The following is a 23,351-nucleotide window of genomic DNA, read 5'->3' as shown; positions in this document are numbered from 1 at the left end:
AAGTACAAGATAGCAAATAATGTATGATGTCTATAATATTGTAATATTTCCAGAAAAAATGTGGCCATTGCTGGTTACTGTCTAAATATAGGATTTAGAATTTTGTAGAAGGTTTTGAGTGCTGAGAGCCTGATGAAACTGATTTGTGAGAAGAAGTGGAAAGAGTTATTAGTTTAGTGAGGAGGTAGACTATATGCTTCGCTGTTTGATATCCTATAATGTTTAAGGTAACGTACTTACATTTTTTTCACGCTCTAAAGATGAAGGGAAATTTTGTTGAACCGAAAGGAACAACATGAAACTACTACATTATTTTTACATGCTTATCATTCAGAAATGGATGCTAATATTGAGACTGAAAGCTACAGAGAAATGGGAGATTTGGGTACCTAGAATGGGAAGGACAAGTAGGTTTTTAAGCACCTCTAGCTAAAACTCCCATAATCTCTACTTTCAGCATAATTAGTGATAGGTGCTTTTATTTTATATTTTTTTAAACCAGAAACTTCCCTAGGAAATGGCAATATTACATTATGCAAATAGTTAGAATAGTCCCATCTGAGAAACCAGGATATAGGTGTCTAGCTAAAACACATTAGGATCCAGAAGCTATATGTGGAGGAATACAACTTCTTATAGATAGACTCTGAGCAGGTTATCACTTTTGTGCTGAACTCAATATTACAGATAGCAATCCCAGTCACTTTCCTTCAGAAGCACAACTGTAGGGAGCAACTGGGTGCAGTGRTAATGCCTATGTTTTATACAGCTGTCTGCAGTTTAGCCTCCGCTAATCCAAATCTAGAAGGCTTTAAAGCCTGTATTTCTCAACTCTTCCCCTATTCCCTCTCCATCTAGAAATGGTTGGAAACGTTGAGTACAATTGAGGACAGACTACTTTAGCCCTGGGTATCTTAAGCAAAGGGAATATGGCTCCAAATTTGGTTATTAGGACATACACCTTCAAATTTGGGGTTCCAGTCATGCTGTCAGGCTTGTTGGTAGAAAATATATAAAACAGTAACTGGATAAATGCAGAAATAATTGTAGGAGCAGAAAGCCAAACTTAGAAGAGTCAGTCTGATGATAAAGGAATTTTTACTGTAGATATATTTTGAATTCAGACTGAAAAGGCTTAATCTGACTTCTCTCATTTCCTGAGTAAAAGTTCAAGGCACTATTAAGCTATCATATGATAAGACGTGACAGGTAATGCCATAGACTGCAGCAAGATGAGTGAGTTCATTTTAGATTACGTATAGGCTCTTCAGAAGTGAATTGATAGGCTTTCCGTTTCAGTGTTGGCTGCCTTGAGTTCTGGAGACATGTGAGGAGTCAGTCCTTTCTTTGGGGTTTCGTTTTGGATATCTTTCAGCAGCTTCTCATTTAACATGAAGATACTTCTTATTGTTCTCATTGAGATATCTGACCTTCTTCAAGCATTGTATAGGAGAATAAATATACCTACTCCAGATTTAGCAAAAGCTAGGAGATACTGTGGCATAAATTAAGTGTTTGGCGTGACCTAAATTAGATGTTAGACTTAGAGCACATTTAAACTGATGATGAAAACTACTTGAGGAGCGTCATAATTCTATTTACAAATATCTACTCTAAGGTAGACTCCATCAAGAAACTGACAGTAAATAGTGAAAGAAAGTTACAGGGCTTCATGTCTTTATTGGGGCTTCCATGGGTCAAGCCATGAAAGATGGAAGATTCCAACTTGCTGTTGAGGCCTAAACTATGGGTTGGGACTGACTTCTTTGAAGGGGTGCTACGAGTCAGCTGGGATCAGAGTCCTTTTCTTAGTAGGTGAGCCCAAGTACAGCATTTAAGTCAATACTCTGTTCTTATTTTCAAGCATTGTCATGATGACAATCAGTAAAGTATATTGATGATACACGGTAAAAGACTTTGTGAAACAATATCCAGTGCCTTAGAATTTTTGAACTCTCCATTTTTTTGTAATACACTTTCTGTTATTGTCACTTCAAAATGTGTTGAACGAATCTGCAGGACTTACTTCAGAGTGGTCCTGATTAGTTATCTGCCTTGGATTATTTATTCATTTATTTTATGACATACTGTTGCCTATTTGCCAGTATATATTCACTAAGTTGCTAGTGAGTAGTTCCAAGTTAAACCCTGAAACATTGGTATGGGTTAATAATGGGACTAATCAGTAAAATATAGTGTATCCTGTGGAACACAGATCTTCTTCCTCGTCCTCCAAATAAATTACRTACGAAATGTCCAAGTCAGACATCAGAAATGCTTGCCACTAAAGTRAGAGCTGAATACATTTTAAATCCAAATTTGCAGTTTATTCTGATTTCTATTTTTCTATTTTAGGCCAGAACTATGATAGCAGTTGGACTTGGAATTGCAACTGTTGCATTTGCAGGTAAGCTAAATTACAAACAGAGCGTGGAAGTGACACTTGTCAGATGCTGTTCCCAAAAGGGTTGATGGAGTTCTTGGGAGTATAAACAAATTGAGAAGAAGAAAGTTGCCCAAGGCTGGAGAATTGTGTCCAGTTGTAGTTCCTGTCCTTTCAAAATCTTTGAAATGTTTCCAGAATTCTTTCTGAAGAAGTCACAGCTGAAGAAACTTATTTTATGGGCACCAGCTAAAGGAGTTCTATCTRTGTTTTTGCCTTCAAAATGTAATGTGAAAGGATGACTTCATCTTTTTTTAGCATACTGCAAAGTGGAAGCTTTTTAGTATGAAAGAACAACAGGATTTTCTAGTGAGAAGGTGGTCATAAATTCTTATGGAGAAAAGTAGAAGTTTCTAGCGACTATAGTGATATATCATAGTGAGCTGTTCCTGTAGTACACTGTCTGTTGCTTGAAGTCTTTACATCTTGGCTGTATGTTCTTCTGAAAAACAAGTTCTAGTTCCACCACAGGTCGATTACCATGACTTACATGATGGGTTACTTGGGCTAGGTGATAACAATGGTCTGTTCTGGTTTTGAAATACACAAATTGATTTTCATTACTTTCAAGATGTCAGATTGGCCATATCTGACTATGTACAAATTTTCATACCAAGAATAAAAGCGTTAGATGAACATGTTGCACCAAGCTTCAACAGGTGTTTTGTGGATACTGCTGTTTTTTTCATTAAGGGAAAGGAAAACAAACCCGTGGTGGATGAACACACAATAGGCAGTTGGTTAATATATGTGTTCCTACAGATGCAGAAGAGTGTTTTGAATTTCTTCTGCTGGATGAGTTATGGGATTAGTGACAGCTAGCAAAGAAGTGGTAAGAGAAAGCCTTAAAAAGGTGAGGTAATATATTAATACACCACAGTTTTTTAGCTATGCTATTTCAACTGTGGTTTTAACTTATTTGTTAATACAGGCACATGTTTAGATGACTAAAATAACTTATGTAGACATCCCATATTTTGAGAATGAAAACAAGATACTGTCTGAGTAATGCAGCACCTTTTTAATAAATGGTTTTACATTGGGCGTAATAGTAAGTTACATTGCTAATGAATAGTTAATCAAAACAAAAATTGGATGGGAAGGGACTCAGAAGGAAAATCCTACAGTAGCATAGCACAAATCTTAATTCTGAAATTTGTAAACCTACTTTGTGCTTCCAAGAACAGAGTAATGTGAGGTCCCTTTACGGCATTCATATAGCCTTTCTTAGCTATAGACATATTTACTGCCACTGGGGAATTGAATGGTTGTGTATCCCTTTCTTTGTAACTAAATAAAAAATGTACTTGTAAAATGTGTGAGTAAGCACACAAAATCACAGCAAGAAGCATGTAGTRTGCGCATTTTTTTTTGCTAAGGCATAATCTTAGAACAGTATTTAGTAAATAATGTATATCTGAAGCTAAAATTACATATTGCCATCTTTCTTAAAGTTCACAAGGCAGATATCTCCATTTGTTGTACTGAAATGGATTTAAATCTATTTATTCTGTGAGCAAACATAATCTTTGCAGGCCATGGTTAGGTTTTTAGATTGAGTATATAAAACTTCTTTTTCTTCTCTCCCAGTAGTACAGAGATTAAAAAATGTAAACCATTACAAGTTTAGCATGGGACTTCTGCTGGGCAGGCCTGTCAGGGAACATCTTGGAAAGCAATAAAGTGCAACAGTGTTGGGCAGCAAAGAAGTGAGATGAAAAAATTAACAATGAAGAAAGATTTTGATTATTAATTATTCTTACTAGAAGCTGGTGAACAGAGTGGTTTTTCTTTTTTCTTTCCTTTTTTTTTTTTCTTTTTTTTTACCCTCTTCTAGTGAATGTTGATTATAATTTCTTTTAACTTCAATCTTTTTCAGGTCGTTATGCATTCCACCTCTGGAAGCCATTGGAGCAAGCAATTACAGAGACAGCAAAGAGGATTTCAACTTCCGTAAGTTTAGAGGCTATTAGATGCTAATTTTATGAATCTATATTTCAAATATTTTAAGAGGAGCCACTTTGATGTAGAATACAGTAAGTGCAAGTTGTTTTTTTTTCCCATATAGGGCTGTTCCTTACTCCATATGTTCTAGTTTTAATCTGATATATTTTAAACACCTGAAGATAAAGCTATAAGCTGTATCGAAAGATGTTTTTGAGATCTGATAATCGGTTTTAATTTCTCTGAAATGATGTTGCATTTTTCAGAACTGTTTGCTGGTGAGTTTATGACAAACTGTTAAAGTGAGCTGAAGYGGCCTAGAGATTACAAAGTGATGACTCTATTTCCCTTTTAAGGAGGTGAAAATGAAATTTTAGTCCTTTAGATAGTCTTAAAAATCCAGAAAACAAATTAGTAGAGAAGCTTCTAGGAAAGGTTGCCAAAGCTGGGAGAGGGGAGGAGAGGAAGCTTGTGTTTTTGTTCACGTGTTGTCTTTTATTTTGTGTTCCCCATGCAATTTGAACTTTTAACCAAGTTTCTACTCTTTGTTTTGCTCTACATATTTAAAAATATAATAATAAATAATATAATAATAGAAAGCTGAATGTTACCAGAGGAGCATACACAGGGAATATTCCAGAGCATTTACTTTTTGCCTTCACTGATTACACTGTTCTCTGATAAATAAATGTGTTCTAGAGCGTGGTGGTAATAATGCCAAGGTCGTGGGTTTGATCWCCGTATGGGCCACTCATTTGAGGGTTGGACTAGATGATCTCCAGAGGKCCCTTCCAACCTTACCAATTCTATGATTCTATGATTCTATTCCTGTCKGAGTAAAGTAATTCCCACAAAGATAGGTGTCTGCTTGTTTAAAGGGTACAGTGTCTTTTTTGATGCTTGTGGGGGAAGATGTTGCAGCAGTAGTCGTTTTAGATTATTATTTCCTGAAAAGCGTGTTAAAGGCAAGTTTTTTTWAAAAAAAGTATTAACTAGCATCATACCTATTTATGTGAGGGCAATTACAACACAGAGCTTTCSCATATGCCGCATATCAAGAATGAGCGGGGAGTCGCAGTCCAAATTTGTTGGCTGTCTGATCACGTTCTGAAGGTGCAAGCTTAAGCAAATGCAAACTGCCATGGGAGGAAAAGACATTTGAAACATGGTTTATCCGTTGGGGCTGAATCACACTTGTTCTTAGTTGTGATGCAGATGAGCCGGGAATGGTTTCTGGATCAGTCATTGCTCTCTATTCTGTTTCTTCTTGCATTAGTGGCCAAAGCCGAAAAGACTTTCTTTTTTAATGTCCCTTTTGGAGAGATTCTCATCTTGCCTGCCATGGAGGCAAAGGGTATTTGCAGATATTGTGTATACTGTTGCTTTTATACKATGCGTACAGCATGACTTACAGGCTTCCTGAAAAGTAGTTAGTGATAAGAACTTGTGTCTTTAAAGTAGTATGGTTTTTGATCTTAATCCTTCCTCCCCGTAAGTTTTGCCCCAGCGTTCCTTTCATCCATTCGTGTATATAAGCTATAGTGTTTAAATGCAGACATAAGAATGCAGACAGTGACTTTTTAACACATGGAAGTATGACATACTACTGCACAGGGAAGCGTCTGTTTGGGAAACTGGAGCGCTCAGAACCAGTACTGAGTCAAGCTCACTATGGTCTATCTCCTTTTAATCTTAATGACTTTGAGCCCTACCGAATTAATAAACAACCAAAAGAGCAACCTGGGAACATCTAAATTCTCACCGTGTCCTTTATCCCTGGTTTGCTTTTTTATTTTTTTCTCCTGTCTTCAAACCCGTCCTTGAAACCTAGAATTTTGTGTTTATTGCAAATGCAGTATCTTTTTTTCCTCCTATTTCTGAACTTAAAAATACAAGATTTCAGTGTAACTCACTATACTTTACCTTCTGAATACGGTAAAACTTTGTTTTTCTCTTCTAGTTTGCCATTAACTGTATGTGTTTATTAACTTCACATTTATGAGAGTAATGATAATACTTATTCTTCTGCAAGCATCATGCAAATTTAAGACCCTTGTCTAATTCTTAACCAAGATATTTCTTAACCAGGGTATTTAGGTTTTCTGTTCTATAGCTGCTTCTTTCTTGGATTGTATGTTTTGGGAGTTTTTTATGCCATTTACAAACAACTGTTTCCTGTTGGTAATTTTTCTTTAAAGCAATAGAAAGAGAAAACATTAATCACCAAGTAAGTTGTTTACCTATGTAAGCCCTTATTGTCCAAACTACATATTTTTATGTCATTATTTGATTTTACTTGGGGAATTTGAAGTTGTCAAATATAATCTATGGGTTAGCTCCTTCACTGCCTCTCTTTACAGCATATTGCCTTCTAAACAGTGCTGACTAATGGAAATCAAGCAGTTAGTACTTCTACAAGAACCTCGTTATTGGAAAAAAAACAGTTGCTGTGATATTTAATGTCTGGGTTTAGTGTTACTCTTCTGGTTTCCTGTGGTGCTTGGAGACTCCTAAATCGCAAGATTTTCAKTTGTTACTCTAGCTTTCTAGAATCAAACCTTTTCCCTCATGACYGCCTTTTGTGGGAAGGTATGAAAGAGCTTTATATTTCTAAGCTAGCTGGTTCTCTTTGTGACCTTTTGCATTTTCCCTCTCCCATTTAAAATTCCTTTTTCCTCTGTTTGCAGTAGGAGTCACAATTCATGATAGCTGCAGTCCCAGAAAATAATTCAGATGCCATTTATCCTTTCTTCCAACTTATTAGTAAGTTAGGTAAAGTCCAACAAAGCAATTAGGAAGAGATCATTTTAAATGCATGAGCTGCTGTGTCTTGAGTCTCTGACCCTTCTATTTACATATATGATTAAATAACATGTATAGTCAACAATTAGGCTCATCTTTTAATTAAAAGTTTCAAGTAAAACTTGTTATATTCTACTCTGAATTTCTACTTCCAGTTACATATATAGACTTAAATTTGAACTGTAATATTGCTGTAATTCAATCTTCAAGTTTCTACTGTATTATTTCAATAGAAGGAGRTGTAAGAGGAAATGTTGTTATTTCRCCTCTACACAAGCCATAATGTTGGTTTTCAGAAAATGCTTTTTTTTACTATGAACCCAGTTTTGTTGCTGACGTTACTAATGCTAGTGGCACTGTTTTGCTTTTTTTGTGTAGCAGTGTGACTCTATTGCCAGTAGAAGTAGCATAGCCCAAATAGTCACCTGACTTTTCTTCCTCAGACAGACCTTAATGCTGTTAATCATAATGTCATTAATATCTTAAAATGGGTAAAAAATAGAAAGTGTTTCAGTGGCATTAGCTTTTCCTGTAGGATCCATGATATTGAAGATTGAGCTATAAAAGTAGCAGTTCTAGGCAAAATGACCCCTTAAAATCCATAAATTCCACAATCCTGAAAGTTCTGCATTCCAGAAGGAAAGGATCTCTTCTACAGCTTCATTAGAGATTCTGAAACACTTCATTAGAGATTTTTGTACTCCCTTTTCATGATTGGATCTGATTTTGCTCAGGCTCATAGAATTCTGCATGAGAGGTAAGGGAAGCTGTCATGTCCTGTCATGCACTGAAAATAAAGAATGATATAATTTGCAGTCTGTTTTATAAGATTTTTCTAAGTAAAATTAAGGAAGTCAAAGATAGGCTTAGCAAATTATAACACATCTTCTCAGTAGTTTGTTGTTGTGTTGTGAGTTTTCTTTTTTCCTTTTTCCAATGTTTTCCACCTTTTCAGTGGGGGACTATATTGTTGGTAGAGCAACACACAGCCTCTTCAGGAAAAAAAAACACCACTTCATATAATATGATATAATGTCTGGTCTCAGTTGTTGTCTTTTGTATCTCTCTCATCTGGCATGGAAACAACAATCAAATTTACCCTGTGCAATGCAGGAAAGTATCTTGAAAAGATGTCATACTGAATGAATGAATTGAATTTTCTTAGTTAACTGCGTTTTGTAAAAATTTGCAAGAGTGAATACACATTCACAAAAAAAAAATCCTATTTATATTTCCTACCCCTACCCATACCTTTTAATAGAATTTGTTCAGGAAGTGGAATTTGCTTATGGAAGTTGTTAAACAGTAACAGCATGCAAAAGGAAATCAAGGAAACAAAATGGAAAGCCCTTCTCTTCCTCCCCAAAAGTATGAAGACATGGAGAGTACTTTTCAGTGATTCTTCCTGTACACAAATTGTTTGTGACAGTCAGAATTAATAAATGATAAAGTGATGGAACTGCTCAGTCATTGAAGCCTTCTTTTAACAGGAAAATATTAAAGTATTTTTGCATTTTGCTGTGGCCATTACTTACAATTAAAACATAGGAAATAAATTTACTTTAATATGAATAGCATACAAAAGTTTTTCTATTTGGAAAGTAGAAATTTGACAAAGTGTTTCCTAAAAGTAAGACTTGGTGTTTCTTCTCCTTTTAACCAAGGGGGAAAAGACCTTTTATGTCTAATTTCCTTTTGCTTTATATTCCATTTAGGAGCAATATCCTAATTTAAGAAATTGATTATTCTTGTCATATGCTTCACTTAAGAGAAGAAAGTGCTTTTCCTTGATGACCAGTTCARCATGATGTTTTTGAAGGCTCTGGTTCAGACTTTGTTTTGTGCTGAAAGGCATAGACCATAGCGTTTCTTTTTTCATTCCTCTTGGAAGCTGACTGTGTCAAAGCTTCTTGAGGTTATAACAATGTCAGGAAAGTGTACTTTAAAAACATGAAAAAGTATTTCTGAATTTAAGCCTACAGCCATCCCTCTGAAGTCTCTGATTTCAAATGAGTTACCATGGTCAGTATTGCAGATGAAGACTGCCAAGATTAGAGAAGAGCTGTGTTAGAGATGATTCAGATATTGTTCTTCTCTACATGAACAACGAACCAATGTCCTTCTGTATTATGCTAGGACTGAAGAGCAAAGAGGAATTAACTTTTTCAGAGATCCATCTGTGTGGTCTATTTACTCCCTTCTCTCTYCCCTTTTTGGGGAAGTTTTGGAAAACGTTTCACAAGACATTAAATTATGTTTCTGTCTTCTCTCTTGCCCTTAATTGTTAGATGTCCTTGTCAAATTTCTGTGCAGTTTTACCCTCTCAAGGACCTTTTCCAGTGACTGTTAAGTCACTGGGATCATTTCCTCTTGTAGAACTGGAGAAGGCCCAGTGTGCTCCCTGAGCACTATATGTTCTAACCTGTAATGTGGACGTGCACTATTACAGACTGGCTCTGTGTTACCCYATAGCAATGGTTCTTCAACAGTTTTTGCTGTAGGCATGGCATGTCTGCAGTTGCTTCAGTTTTGATAATTGAAGTGTTACAGTAATGGATACTCAATGTGTGGTAGCGGGGGAGGAGAGGAAGAAAATTTGTTTCAGATCGCAGCACCGCAGCAGGAAAGCTCTGTTGCTGTGTGTGATTTCATGGCTACACTAGGGAATCACTACCTTTAGAGACAATTAATTGCATATTGTTAGCAGGTGAAGTATTTCTGAACAATATTTTGGGGTGAATGTTGCTCCTAACCTTAATTAAAGGCTCTGTTTAGATATCATAACCACAGCCTWATAGTTACTTAAATGCTTTTGAACTTAGCTGAGAGAGAGTTTGTGTAAATGTAAGGCAAAATTCTCATTGGATGTGAATGGATGTATTTAGTAGCTAGTGGGGAAAAATGTTTCATTAAGGGCTAGGCACATTTTTACTGGGGGGTAAAAGAAACATTAAAAAAAATCGTTCTCAAGCTAGACTTCCCTTTGATAGCAACAAAAGAAGCTTATTTTTCCYCAGCGGATAAATTTTGCATTGAGGAAAGAACTTCAGTCTTGTCGAGTGATTTCTGTGTGCCAGTTCCCAAAGGCAGGCTGTCTCGGAACTCTATCTGCTGCCTCTGGGGCTTGTGCAGCTTAGAGAATTGTTTGTGTTGCAGCAGGCTAGTCTTTAATTCTTCTTACAGAAGCATTTGCATTGAGCAGATCACAGCTAACTGGCAGTAGTGGTTTAGTAACTTTTTTCATTTAAAAATACATTTATGAGTTGACAAATATACTTTCAGCCCTTTTCTTTTTCCCTGTAAAGACAGTCAATTGATATAATTATTATCCGTCTCATTGTTTTTTAATTTTCTTTTCCCTCTCTCATTTTTTTCTCTCCTTAAGGCAGTGGCTAAGGTCTCATATGCTAATGAGCTTACAAAAAAATACCCTGTTTCTAATTCTTGTCAGTAAAGGATGTCTAGGAAAGGACGTAAAAGCAAACATAGGTTAGCGTGTCCTGTATATTGTGCTACTTCCCAGTGATTTCCTGCAGTAGAGGTTGTAGTTCTGTGTTAATTTTTTTGTTTTTGTTTGTTTGGGTTTTATTTTTTTGGTAAAACTTGTTTAATAACTCTTTAAACCCGTGTAACTTTAGCCATTCAAAACATCCCTTAGCAGTAAGTTCCAGCTTTTAACCAATCTCTATATGGTCTGCTTCTTTTWCCTGATGCCCCTTACTCTTTTATTATCTAAATCAGTGAATGATCTTTTGCTGTTAACCTTCATGCTGTTTGTGATTTTTTTTCCCTCTAGACCTCTATCAATCTTTGATTATTCACTTTTACAGGCTGAATGTCCTAGTTTATTTAGTTGCCTCAAATGAAGGCTATTTTGTTCCCTTTTGTYGTCTTCATTATGTTTCTCTCTTTCTCTCTCTCTCTTTTTTTTTTAAATGAATCCTACTGTTTCCTTTTAAGATAGAGGCAGAGCAGACTTGTGGACGGTATTCAGAGGATGGCAGGCCATTGATACTGTTTTTTTGTTCCATTCTTTGATAATTGGTTGTATCTTTATGCATTTAYGTGCTGTCTTGACAAATACATTGTCAGCATTGAACTGAAGTTTCCGTAGAACTGTTTATTAAAATTCTAGGATGCTTTTCATATGTAGTAAAAGCCTGCATACGTAGAGATGATTTTTAAGCTGAAATTACAAATACTGTTTCTCAGTTTTATATATATATTGGTGTTGGATGTCTTTTACAACTTTGAGCCCCCTTTTTCCCAGTCATTGAATATACATTGGCACAGATCTCCTTGGGAATCTTTTTATGACTTTCTTTCATAGAGATAGTTGGCCATTTGCTGTTTGTGTTCTAACCTCTTGTTTGCTCGTATGAAGACGTTCTCTACTAAACCATGGCTACCATATCTTTTTTGGTTTTATGAAGAACAATTTGAAGAGAGAYCAGGTCAAAAATCTTTTGGAAATGCAAGCATCAACCAAACTACATCAACCAACTCATCCTTGACTGCATGTTCAGTGATTCTATCAAGGAACTCTTAATATATTTTTGAGGTAGTACTCCTTGTAAAAAGCATGTTGACTATTCATCAGTATGCAATATTTATCTGTTCTTATCCTTTTATTATAATTTATACCTACTTTCTTGGTAGAAACGTCCAGACATCAGAGTGATTGTCCATAATGCCTTAGATGCCAGAATCCTTTTTAAATGTTGTTACATTTGCCACTTTTCATTGCGCTAGTATCAAAGCAGTTTTAAACAAAAGACTTTCTTCCCTGGTATCCTTCGCCCGCCTTGCCCTACATTGTACTACTTCATGTCAGTGTGTACTTTGAGTCTCGACCTTTTTGCTTGAAGACAGGAATTTAATAGCTGTAGCTGTTAATATCTCTTTATTAGTAGTAGAAGATTGTAAAAACAGTCATTTTTAAGTCGGCTTTTATATGTGTTAAAATCCAGAAGTCCTTTGGTATTATCTGGTTTGTACTTTTTCCATACCTTTAAAATAAATTACAGACAAATGCAGTGCTCTGAATGGGTTCCTATATTATGATTCAGGTTCTGGCACCTGGTATATGGAACTAATTATTTCTTGTTTTTTCTTTCCTCTTTGTAGAGTCTTTCATCCTACTATAAAGGAGGATTTGAACAGAAAATGAGTAGACGAGAAGCTAGTCTTATTTTAGGTGTAAGGTAGGTATATTGCATTAATATATTTTTGTTTCTTGATGGATCTTGAATGAAAAAATCCATAGTGCAAGAATATGGAGTACTCTGGCCAAAATCCTGACCTCTTTTTTAAAGCTTCTAAAGGCTCATAAACCATTCTAATATTCTCTTTAAGCTAAAAAGCAAACAATAAAATATGCAACTTGTGTTTGGTTTGAAGGCATGGTAACGTATTGCAGTGGAGAATAAAACTGGTGCTGTAGAAATAATCAGAATAGCACATACTATCCTAATGAGTGTGATCACATGACCTGCTCTCAAACAAAAAGAAAAAACAAAAAAATCCTTGAGATAAGCAATATTGTAGATTGTATTAATAAATGAGGAAAGCAAATCAATTTTGCTCATTTTTCTTAAGTCACTATTTTTTTTCCCTACTCTTTGATTTGTTTGAATTTAAAGAGTTGGAGCATACTCCAAACAAAAATACTCAGAGAGATTTTTAATTTAGAGCAGGTATAGGAATTCATTTCTAGGTTGAGGAATCAATGGATTTTTTCCAAAATATCTGGATGGCTAGTGGTAGCATCCATCTTAATGTTTCCCATAAAAAGAAATGGTGAGTTTGARGGCTTTCCAGATGAGAGAGTCAGATATGGCTTTAAGTAGTTGGTTTTCTTTTTCTGATTCAGACTGGCTCTGAATTTTAACACTAAAAATATTGAGGAGGATGGTTTTAATAATCTCCATAGGAAATTATTTCAGGTGGTGGCAAATAGGAGTTAAAATCCTGTTTCAATGTACTATTTATATTTACTTCTAATGTAATGAGGATTATGCAGATGTAATATTCATTTTAAGGAATTGTAAAATAAGATTACATTTATTTGAAATATTTTATGCTTGCATGCTGAGCAGGAAATTAATAGGAGTGCTACTCGGACATATTTCCTTTGACCTTTAAATTTGATAACGTATTAACATTTTAACTTATAGGGGCAAAGTCAGTGATATTCTAGAGTAGCACACTGCAGCTTATTAAAGTGTGTTTACACTGGTTATGTTTAGACTGAACACGACTCTTTTACTTCACGTCTGCTGTTTCATCACATGTTAAAATCAGAATTTACTTTTATTTCTRGTTTTAATAGCTTGAGTCCATACCTAGGATGGTGACACTGCTTGGTGTGTTTGGGCTTAGTCTTGCAAATGCCATTTGAAAGAAATTCTTTACTGTTTAAAGGATTGAGTCTTTAGTTGCATAGAAACATGGCTAACATCTTTATAGGAAGTTTTCACATTGTTTAAAAACACCTTTATAGACCAAGTTTAACTGACTGGTTACTTAATTATAAATATAACACTGCTTATAACAGTGCTATCTGTGCTATAACAATGCTACTAAAAAAAAAAAAAAAAGTCAGTTTTAAAGTGTTATGAAAGCTACTAGGGTATACACAAACCAAATCTGTCTAGACACTGATCTTATTGTAACTTTTGTCCTCTGTGTCATTAGTTCCAAGTTATATTAAGTTTTAAGGCAGAGACCTTCTTCATTGTTTCAAGTGTCAGGTATGCATGGATGCTCTAAAAATAATTAATACAAGATAAAATAAAGGTGAGCATTTAACTATTGCTTTTACATTTCAAATGTATTGACTTTTTATACATTTCAAAGGTTACTTGCTAATGACCATCTAGTAGGTGTGTAGTATTTTAGATAAAAGCATGCATATGCATTGTTTGCGTTTAAACTGTATAAAAGGTGTTGAAAGCTACAGAGTACTATACTGGAAATATTCAGTAATTTTAAATTTTTCTATTCTTCCATTAGTTGTCAAGAAGCAGGGCTGATTACTAAAGTTCACTATAAGCATATCATTCATTTTAACAAATAGRCTGTAGAAGGAACTACTAGTAGGAGAGGAGGGGGAATGTCTGAGGTGAGATGGGGGGTGAAAATCTTATGAGTATTTTCCAAACAAAAGACAAAATTAAACACAGTGGTTTGCTACTATCGAGTCTCTAATGCTGAACTTCCTGGAATTAGCTAATATGTCTGGTGAAAACTGTAAATAAAAATTTTAAATAAAAGTGACTGAAACTTTCTAGCTTTTCCTCTGTGAACCAAGATGCAGTGTTTTTCTAAGAAACACTTATTTGCTTGTGAATATTAAAAAGAATTTAAATAAACATCAGTTTCACGCAAATGTATAATTTTTTTAAAAAAACAGACTATTACATTAAAATCATAAGTACAAACATCTTAGTACAAGTATCAAGTACAAATATCTTAGATTTGAAAGTCATACTTCAAATACTGAGGGGTTGCTTCCTTAGAAAAAAAAAAAAAAGGCTAATTTACTGCTCATATAGGTATAGCATATGATCATAAAATAACTTGGTTTAAAGGGCTTCAGGGGGTCTCTAGGCCAACCTGCTGCTTAAAGCAAGGTCAGCTGTGGAGTCAGACCAGGTTGCTTAGGTCTTCATCCCGTCACGCATTGAAACCCACCAAGGATGGAGACTGCACTACCTCTCTGGGCAACCAGTTTTGCCCYTGGGCTGCTCTCATGGGGAAAATGCTTTTTCCTTATGTCCAGCGTGAACTACTTATTTCAGTCTTTGCCCCTTGCCTGTTATCCTCCTGCCATGAACCACTGCGGTGTGTGTGTATTAATTCTGGGCTTATTGCAAGCACGTTTATTGAAGATGGCAATACAGCGTAGTCATAACAAGTGAATCTTACTGCACGTTTATTATTGCCCAAGTATTGGTTTCTTGCTTGCCTCTCCAACAGTTTCTTGTCAGAGGTTCTCTTAACACCCAGAGAGTAAACTTGAGAGGAGTCCCAACTAAGCTCAGTTGGTTTGAGTGTGGTGCTAATAATGCCAAGGTCACAGGTTTGATCCCCGTACGGGCCATTCATTTGAGGATTAGACTAGATGATCTCCAGAGGTCCCTTTCAACCTTACTGATTCTATGAMTCAAACTCAAGGAGAGATCCTCTGCCATGAGCTCTCCTGCATGGCAGCAGGCTGTAATGGGCTCTAGGCTACAATGCTATTTATGGGCATGGAGTTTGACTCATGTTCATATGATATTTGGTGTGTAAATATACCTTTTTTTTTTTGCTGTCCTCATGCCCTGTTGGGGAAAGGATACCTTTTTGCTGTCCTCTTGCCTGTTCCTGGCCTCACCAGTTGCAACCAGTATTGTCAKCACTGGGTATTGTCAGTTATTTGTGGTCAGCTGGGACCGAGATAAGGGGTGGGTGGAGTTGCTGAGGCTTATCTCCTCACAAGGAAAGCACTTCAGCTCCCACCACCCTGATGGTCCTGACTGAACCCCCGCCAGCTTGCCAGTATCTTTCCTGTGCTGGGGGTCCCAAAACCAGACATGGGATCTAGATGTGGTCTAACAAGAGCCGAGAAGGAGATAGTCCTGTCCCTCGACCTTCTGGTTAACACAGCCTGGGAGGCTCTTGGCTGCCTTTGCTGCTGGGAATGCTGCCGGCTCACGTTCTTGCTGTCTTCCAAGTCCCCTTCAGCAGAGCTGCTCCCCAGCCCCTATYATTGCAGGGTTTCTTCCCTCACTGGTGCTGGGCTCTGCCTTGTCCCAGATGAATTTCATAGAGTTCCTGTCAGCCCATTTCTCCAGCCAGTCCAGGTACTGCTAAATGGCAGTCCTGCCCACAAGTGTATTCATTGGTCCCCAAATGACAGAAGTCTGAACCTGCTGAAAACCTGTGATATTGGAAGGGTGTAATGTTGGGTGACCTGGGTCATGAGGTTTAAATATGATTTGACAGTGGAGTTTTTTTGGTAGTGACTAGGAGTCTTCAGTGACCAGTCATGACTACCGAATAAGCAGTATATTATAAACTATTGTATTTGAGTGGTATTTTAGATCAAACATTTGGTTTAAATTACCAAGTTTTGCAGTTGCTTTTCAGAGCAAACCCGCATGATTTTYCATAATATGCAACTACAGCTTTCCCAAAATTTGACTTTTGTGGTCTGAATTTCTAAATGTAATATATCAACTTTTCTTTATATTGTTACAGTACAAAACAAGGGATTTACAGATCAAAATATAGRTAATTGTTATCCTTAGCTATCTGAAAACAAATCTTTTCTTTTTTTTGGAACTCTGTAGCTCAAGGCCTTTCACTCCCTTTTAATTTTTCCTTTCTGGATTACTTTGTTCCCTGGAAGCATTCTTTCCTTGTGCAGTTGTGTGAAATATTTTTACAATATACTCTAAGTTCCCTTTTACAGAATAATAATTACAGGTTGTTTACTTCAGGAATGTAGTTAGGCTTATACCTTGCATTCAAACTGTATCTACAAAAAGATTAATTAATTGAATTATCACTGATTAAGAAGTGATCTGAAGTGGAAAACACTGTTTCATTTCTCCATGCTAACAAATTATGAAAAATGAAACCATTCAAATTTAAATATTACTGTTCTTTTGCATACTATAACCTGTTGTGCTGGTACACTGCATCCATAAGTAGTTATTTGTCTAGTAAGGTACATATTTAATTTAGTTGAAGAACATGTTTTACGTATCTGTCATTGAAGGAAACAACATTATGTAGCACTTGTAAATCAACGTGTCCCTGAATGTAACGTGTTGACCAGCTTTGGAAAAATAACAAGTACAGTGTTTTCAGGCCCCAGCAGAAAGAAGAATTATTTATAGCAACAATAATAGTATTTACAGTAGAATACAATATGGTAATATTAAATATTTGTTGTTTTGCCACTGGTCATATAAACACTAGGAGGCAAAAAAATGTTTTCCACTTTTAATGGTAAGAATGCAAGGTAGATTTACTGTAGAGCTTTTTTTTTCTTTTATTTGTGTTTACTTTACACAGCAGTTCAAAAAACCTGAAAGATACATGTATGTGTCAAATACCCAGGCTTTTTTAAAATGCTCTTCTCAATATGTCTCACATGCCTTTGTTAGTGAGTAACTTCCTCAAAGATGCAGTTTTGTGTTTTGCCCACAAGATGGTGAAAATATCAAGTTTTAATTGTTTTTGAGGCCAGCATAAATTGTTAATTTACAGCCTGAGTTTGGGGGAATTTATGATAAGCATTTCAATTTGTTTTTGTAGTCCGTCTGCTGGCAAGGCCAAAATCAGAACAGCCCATAGAAAAATCATGATTTTGAATCATCCTGATAAAGGTAAGTAATTCTTGTTTTTCTTAACTAAAGCCGAAAAAGAGGAGGCTTAAATGAGGTCCTTCAGTTTGCTGTCTGTGTAAATGAGCACCATCAGTGCAGCTCTATGGTATGTTTTTTAGACTAGACTTAAGTTTATCTGTGTGTTTTCTCTCCGATAAAGCAGACTGGTCGCTCTCAGGCTTTATGAACCACAATTGTAGTAAGTTGTGTGGCTATATTTAAGGTTGCCTTCTAGACTTGTGCTGCTTTAGTTAAAACCATGACCTCATGTACCACTGTTCTACACTTTAAGAAACTTATTTAAAGCTAAGAAAAAATGAGCTATAATATTTTTGCATTGAACATTCCTGTTTTGAACTCTGATGGAACAGTCACATGTTCGAAAGTAACTTTCTGTGGGGAAGTGTTCTGCAGTCGCTAACTACATCGTTGATTGAATTCAAGGAARTTTGAAATCCTTCGGAAGAACTGTGAAGCTGAGCACCGTTGCTTTACTGGCCAGGTTTTTAATGTAAATTTATCTACAGAAAGGCTATTATTATAACTTTAACTACACTACAGCTGGTTGAGAAAGAAAGCCCATATGTTCATTGCTGTTTCTACTTTAAAATAACAGATGGTGAAGAGTTGCATTGTATTTCAGAAGTCAAAAGGGGGAATTGGAAGTTTTTAAAATATTTTTCACGGGATTACAGGGTTTTCTGTCTGCATCCCATCTTAAGAAAATGAAAAAATAACTTAGTGATGTGTTTAGCTGATGGTTTTCTTTGTTGTTCTCACCTTTCAACTTAATTCTAAATCTGTCCTGCTTATTTGATGTCACACCACTTCTTTTTTTTTTTTTTTAACAAATCTGTAATACATAAACTCCACAAACAAAATCTGGAGAAGTTCTCTTCTGTATTTGTAATATGTTGTGATCATCAGATCTCTTAACCAGCAGAGTGCATAGTAGGTTAAAATTTTTTGATAAAGTTTTTTCTAATTTCAGTGTAGCAGTATGCAAAGACRTGAGTCAGAACCATGAATTTCAGTGTGGTGCTGAGTAGAGCTAGAGAGACAATTCCTGTAATGAAGATTATACATTTTAAKGGACCATGCTTACAGCTATAATGCACCTACAGCTGGGCACAGWATAGGGTTTATTGGACATATTGTAGGCTTTGGAGGCCTCCTGTGTRCTATCAAGATGGACTGTTTTCTCAGTAGGAACACCAATTTAAAGGGTTTGTGCCTTTGTGCTGCCCTGCAGCTCTGTTGGTATAGCCACAGAAAAAAAGTTTGTATAATGTCTTTAGCTGCGGAGCCAGGGCTGGAGTAGTCTTGATCGTGCGGCAGCAGAGGCCTGTTGKCTCACATAGATATCTTGTTTCCTTCAGAGCTTCAGGGCTCTAGCAACAAAGCCATGATTTTAAAAATAATAYTCAACTGCTGAATGTTATTCTAAAATATTTTATCATTTGGAGTTGATGGAAGAAAGGACAATAATTACTGACTTTAAAARGTTGCCTATATTAACTGAGAGTTAAAACCCTGAGGAGAGAATTATTAGAAATAGGAAATATATAGGGGATACCATAATAACATCCACAATAAGGGCTATAAAATAATTGTGCATGAATGTTTACATAATTTGTTTAAAAGTATTTTTATATTGATACATTGAATGTTAATTTTTTTCTTTCAAAAAATTAGTGACTGAATACTTGCTCCCAGAAACAGAGGAAGAGAGAAGTCTTTTGGACCTGCCTAATTATAAACAAACACTTATACAATCATGAGATTGAATTTTCTTAAATTGGAGGGCTACAAAATTAATATGGCACTTAAGGATATAAATGTAGTGAAAACACTTCTAGCATATTTGAATTTATTTCTAAGATCACTGTTGCAGTCTGAGTCATTGTTGCATCTAAGATGAATTGTTACAGTTTATAGTCTTTATTGTTTGATACTCTTGTCTGTTCTTTGAACCAAGCAATGTTCAACCTAGCAAATCCTAATCCTGGCTAAAAAACTTACAGGTTTAAAAATATATATATTTTCCAGTAATCAATTCTCTATCCTATTTTTCCCCTTCTCCACTTTTCTCAAATGTGGCTTAACTATTAGGACTACATTCAAACCAAAACATTAACAAGAGAACTGAACTCCATTACTCCCAATTGTTTTATTAGACCATGAAATGACTTTATAATGATTTGAATTCCTGCAGGAATGTCCTAAAGAAGTCTTTAAAGAAAACCTTTCTTTTTTGTTTTTATTTACRTATGTTTAGTGTTAGTCTTCTGTATGTCTCTTCTATCAGTATCTTTTTGCTGAATGAAAAATTATGACAGAAGCTTTGGAAAAGGCTATCCAGTGCACAGTATTAGTGAAATCAGCTTTTTATGAAGGAAAAAAATACAGGTGTATTTTAGTAAGTGGTAAGCTACTGATGTAGACCTCTTAATGCTGTTTTCAGTGACTGTAGGCAGATGGTTGGCACTCAAGGGGAGAGTAAAAAAACAAACACAAAAAGACTGCTGAACTGTAATCAAATTATTAGATGGAGCGTAAAGCAATGACAGTGTTCAGGACTAGAAGTTAGAAGGCGTACCATGTTTAAATAGCTTTAACRTGACAGTTTCTGGCTGGTAATTCTGGGTGTCTAGAATGGGAGAGGCTAGGGGGGAGGTTTTKGGGTTTTTTGGTAAAACAATTTATAAAATTTTGCCCCTAGTTTTTGGGATTGATGGGAATAATAGCCATCGGCTTTACGTAAACRTTGACGACAGCTGACCTTGCATAGATTTGCAGCAATACTGCACTGCAAATCTAAGTCAAGCTCGTTTGAAGTGATTTCAAAGGATCATTTTAAGACTTCTTCATCAGAATGACTGTTGAGACAAATTGTCAGCATTATTCTTCAGTTGCTTCAATTTTGATTACATTTTTGTCATTTTTCCCTACTCATCATTTTACTTCATATCAGTAACATTTTAAAGTARTCTTATGAAAAGGATGTTTTGAGGAAGGAGGAGCTAATAAAATTSAATAATATTGGGATGTTGTAAGAGTAGTAGTCTGATATTTCATACAAATATGGAAATAGTATTCTTTTACCCTTTCTTTTCAGGTGGATCACCCTATTTAGCAACAAAAATAAATGAAGCAAAAGACTTGTTGGAATCCAGTGGCAAAAATTGACATACTAGGCCTTGGGTCATAGGACAATAAGAAAAAAAACCCAACTTTTTATACATCTCTTTCTGTGGAAGATCCAGCGGATGCATTGTGCGACATCTTTCATATCTACTTGTTCTTCACAGCTGCTTAAAACWGCATGCACTGTTTGTATTTATTGTCATAAGTAAAGGTTTAAAACTACTTAAAAGTACATTGAAATATTTTATATGTGATGTGTCAGTTTTAGTGTATTTTTACTGAATGTTGACTCATTACAAGCATTGAAATCTTTCTCCTTTTTTTTTTTTTAGCAGTAGATGCTTCTTTCTTGAAACTTTTGAAACTTTTAAAACTGAAATAATAGTAGTCTTAAATATAGGCTTTTCCTTCATTGATGAAGACTTGACCATTGCCACAAAATCTGTTACAGTGAGTCATAGGAAGTATGGCAGGTGAATTTTCAGCATCACCGTGCGTTAAAATCTGTTCACATGTGAAATAGTAGAGTTTGTTTGTGAGTGCAGTTCTGGAGATGCATCTTGGAGCAAAAATGACTAATGGGACTACGGGCTAAAGTTTCCATTAGCTCTACATATGAGACTCAGGTATAAAGGAAAAATCTTGATTTTTTTTTTTTTTTTTTTTTTGCCCAGATCTTTTGCATATTAAAAGATCTCTGAAAATTGTCAAATAGTTATGTGGAACACACAATTTCCTTGAAATCGTTGAGTACGATCACTAGAAGTCATAGTGGTGCAGAGATTTTCATGGCAGTGGAAATAAAGGTATGTCCACATGGCATGGGGTCAGATGAGTATTTATAGGATATTGTTGTCTAGATCATTCCAATTGTGTCAGCCTTGTGTAAGCTTGATACAGCAGAGAACAAACATGGCTGGACCACTGCTGACGTTTAGTTTGGTTATTGCTCTGTGTAGACTTACKTCTCATGTCTCTACATTATGCCCCATTTCCCAAAGCATCATATCTACCTCCTTAGGTAGCAACTTAATGCTGGCTTCTGGGAATCATAAAATCAGTAAGGTTGGAAGGGACCTCTGGAGATCATCTAGTCCAACCCTCAAGCAAGTGGCCCATACAGGGATCRAACTCGAGACCTTGGCAGTATTAGTTCCACGCTCTAGCCAACTGAGCTAAACCTGAGATGCTGCCTTTGCTACTGAAGCCGTGGATCTATAATTGACAGTTGTGACTGGGTGCCATTTGAGGCACTGTTGACTACTGCAGGTTCCTACCAGGAAGCCAGTTGCAAATGAGTTAACTCGAAGAGAGCGATGAGATGAGACATTTAGACTAAAGTATTCTGGGTGAAACAGCAAAACTTCCTAGTATCCACTCCAAATAATGTCATCTTAGGTACAACAAACAACTCACTGAGGTGCTATAGGTAATTTAGCCAGACAAAATTGGTTATGGATAATTAAGTAAAGCATCCAACCACATGTTATTCCTGGAACAGACATGTGTCTGTCAGTGGCAGATGTCCAGATTGTTTGAATTTTTATGTTGGAAAGAAGAAAGAATATGATTTTTTTTTTAATCTGGCTCCTCCCACTGTATATCTGTTCCTTTACTCCCATGAAGGAGATGATGAAGAAAGTTAATTAAACTCTGAAAGAAAATGCAAAGTTTAAATAATCTAGGGACTCCTTAACAATWGGAGCTGCAGGACATGTATGATATATCTTGACAGGATAAAGCAACAAAGSCCACAGGGAAAAACCTGCTGGGGAATGGACATATACACTATGAGTACTACAGTTTTGCCTTTCAACTATTGTTCTAATACAATAAACTGCTTAATTTAAAGATAACAGACTCTATTCCTATGTAGGGAATTTCTGATTTTTATGGATGAATTCTGCAAGTTATATGGATCATTGCTCAAAAACAAAGTTGCTTGTAGCAAAAATGGTCCCTATAATGATTTTGAACAGACTAGCTGAGACAATGCTTAGCTGTCCTTGTGACTGAATAAATAAATGGAATAAAAAGCTATTCTGATATGTCAGCTGAAACTAATGCATTAAATACAATTAATTGTGTTCTGTTCTAAGAGTGAACTTTCCATATCTTTTGGGAAGTAGTTACTTTTGTTATAAGTTGATTTGTTTTCTTCTTGATCTGATTATTCATATCTGATTATTTTGGAAGAAACACTGTATTCTGGCTTTAGTTATGAGAGAGATTGTCCTTCTCAATTAAAAAAAAACATAAATTGAAGTTCTAGTTCTGCTTTTTTCATCTTTTCTGAACAGAATTATGATTCTGAAATGCTCTGACAAAATAACTTCGGCCGCTGGTAAATMTGGAAGATCCTGTAAAATGAGGGGCTAATGCAGAGTGGTCATGAAAGCATTGTTTTTATACGTACAGAACTGTTATATCACATATGTAATAGCACAAGTGTGCATATCCTTGGAAGGAACTATAGTTTTTCTCTTGTCTGTTCAATGGCAAAGCTACCACTTCACCTACTAAATCATATTTGGAAGGATGAAGACAGGACAGTGAAAGCAAAGATGTCAAGCAAATCATGAAAATACTGCRCGATTTAGTTGTTCCCAGTTGTCAGTGACTGTCAGCTGTGC

General features: G+C 35.8%; 1 protein-coding gene across 1 annotated transcript in view; it reads left to right on the top strand.

Annotated features, from left to right (window-relative positions):
• Positions 1–22,983, top strand: part of DNAJC15 (DnaJ heat shock protein family (Hsp40) member C15) — a 29,117-nt gene extending 6,134 nt beyond the window's left edge. Inside the window, exons 2-6 of the mRNA XM_085309450.1 lie at positions 2,356–2,407; positions 4,323–4,396; positions 12,317–12,393; positions 17,501–17,571; positions 20,690–22,983. Coding sequence (XP_085165576.1) covers positions 2,356–2,407; positions 4,323–4,396; positions 12,317–12,393; positions 17,501–17,571; positions 20,690–20,760 — 345 coding nt within the window. The 3' untranslated portion in view covers positions 20,761–22,983. The remainder of the gene's footprint in view (positions 1–2,355; positions 2,408–4,322; positions 4,397–12,316; positions 12,394–17,500; positions 17,572–20,689) is intronic.
• The last annotated feature ends 368 nt before the right edge of the window (positions 22,984–23,351 follow it).

Source organism: Rhea americana, unplaced genomic scaffold (genome assembly GCF_003343005.1).
Source record: "Rhea americana isolate MKP2758 unplaced genomic scaffold, rheAme1 scaffold_3, whole genome shotgun sequence".
Taxonomy (NCBI): domain Eukaryota; kingdom Metazoa; phylum Chordata; class Aves; order Rheiformes; family Rheidae; genus Rhea; species Rhea americana.
The sequence above is the reverse complement of the archived record's forward strand: the minus strand, read 5'-3'. Positions and strand labels throughout refer to the sequence as shown.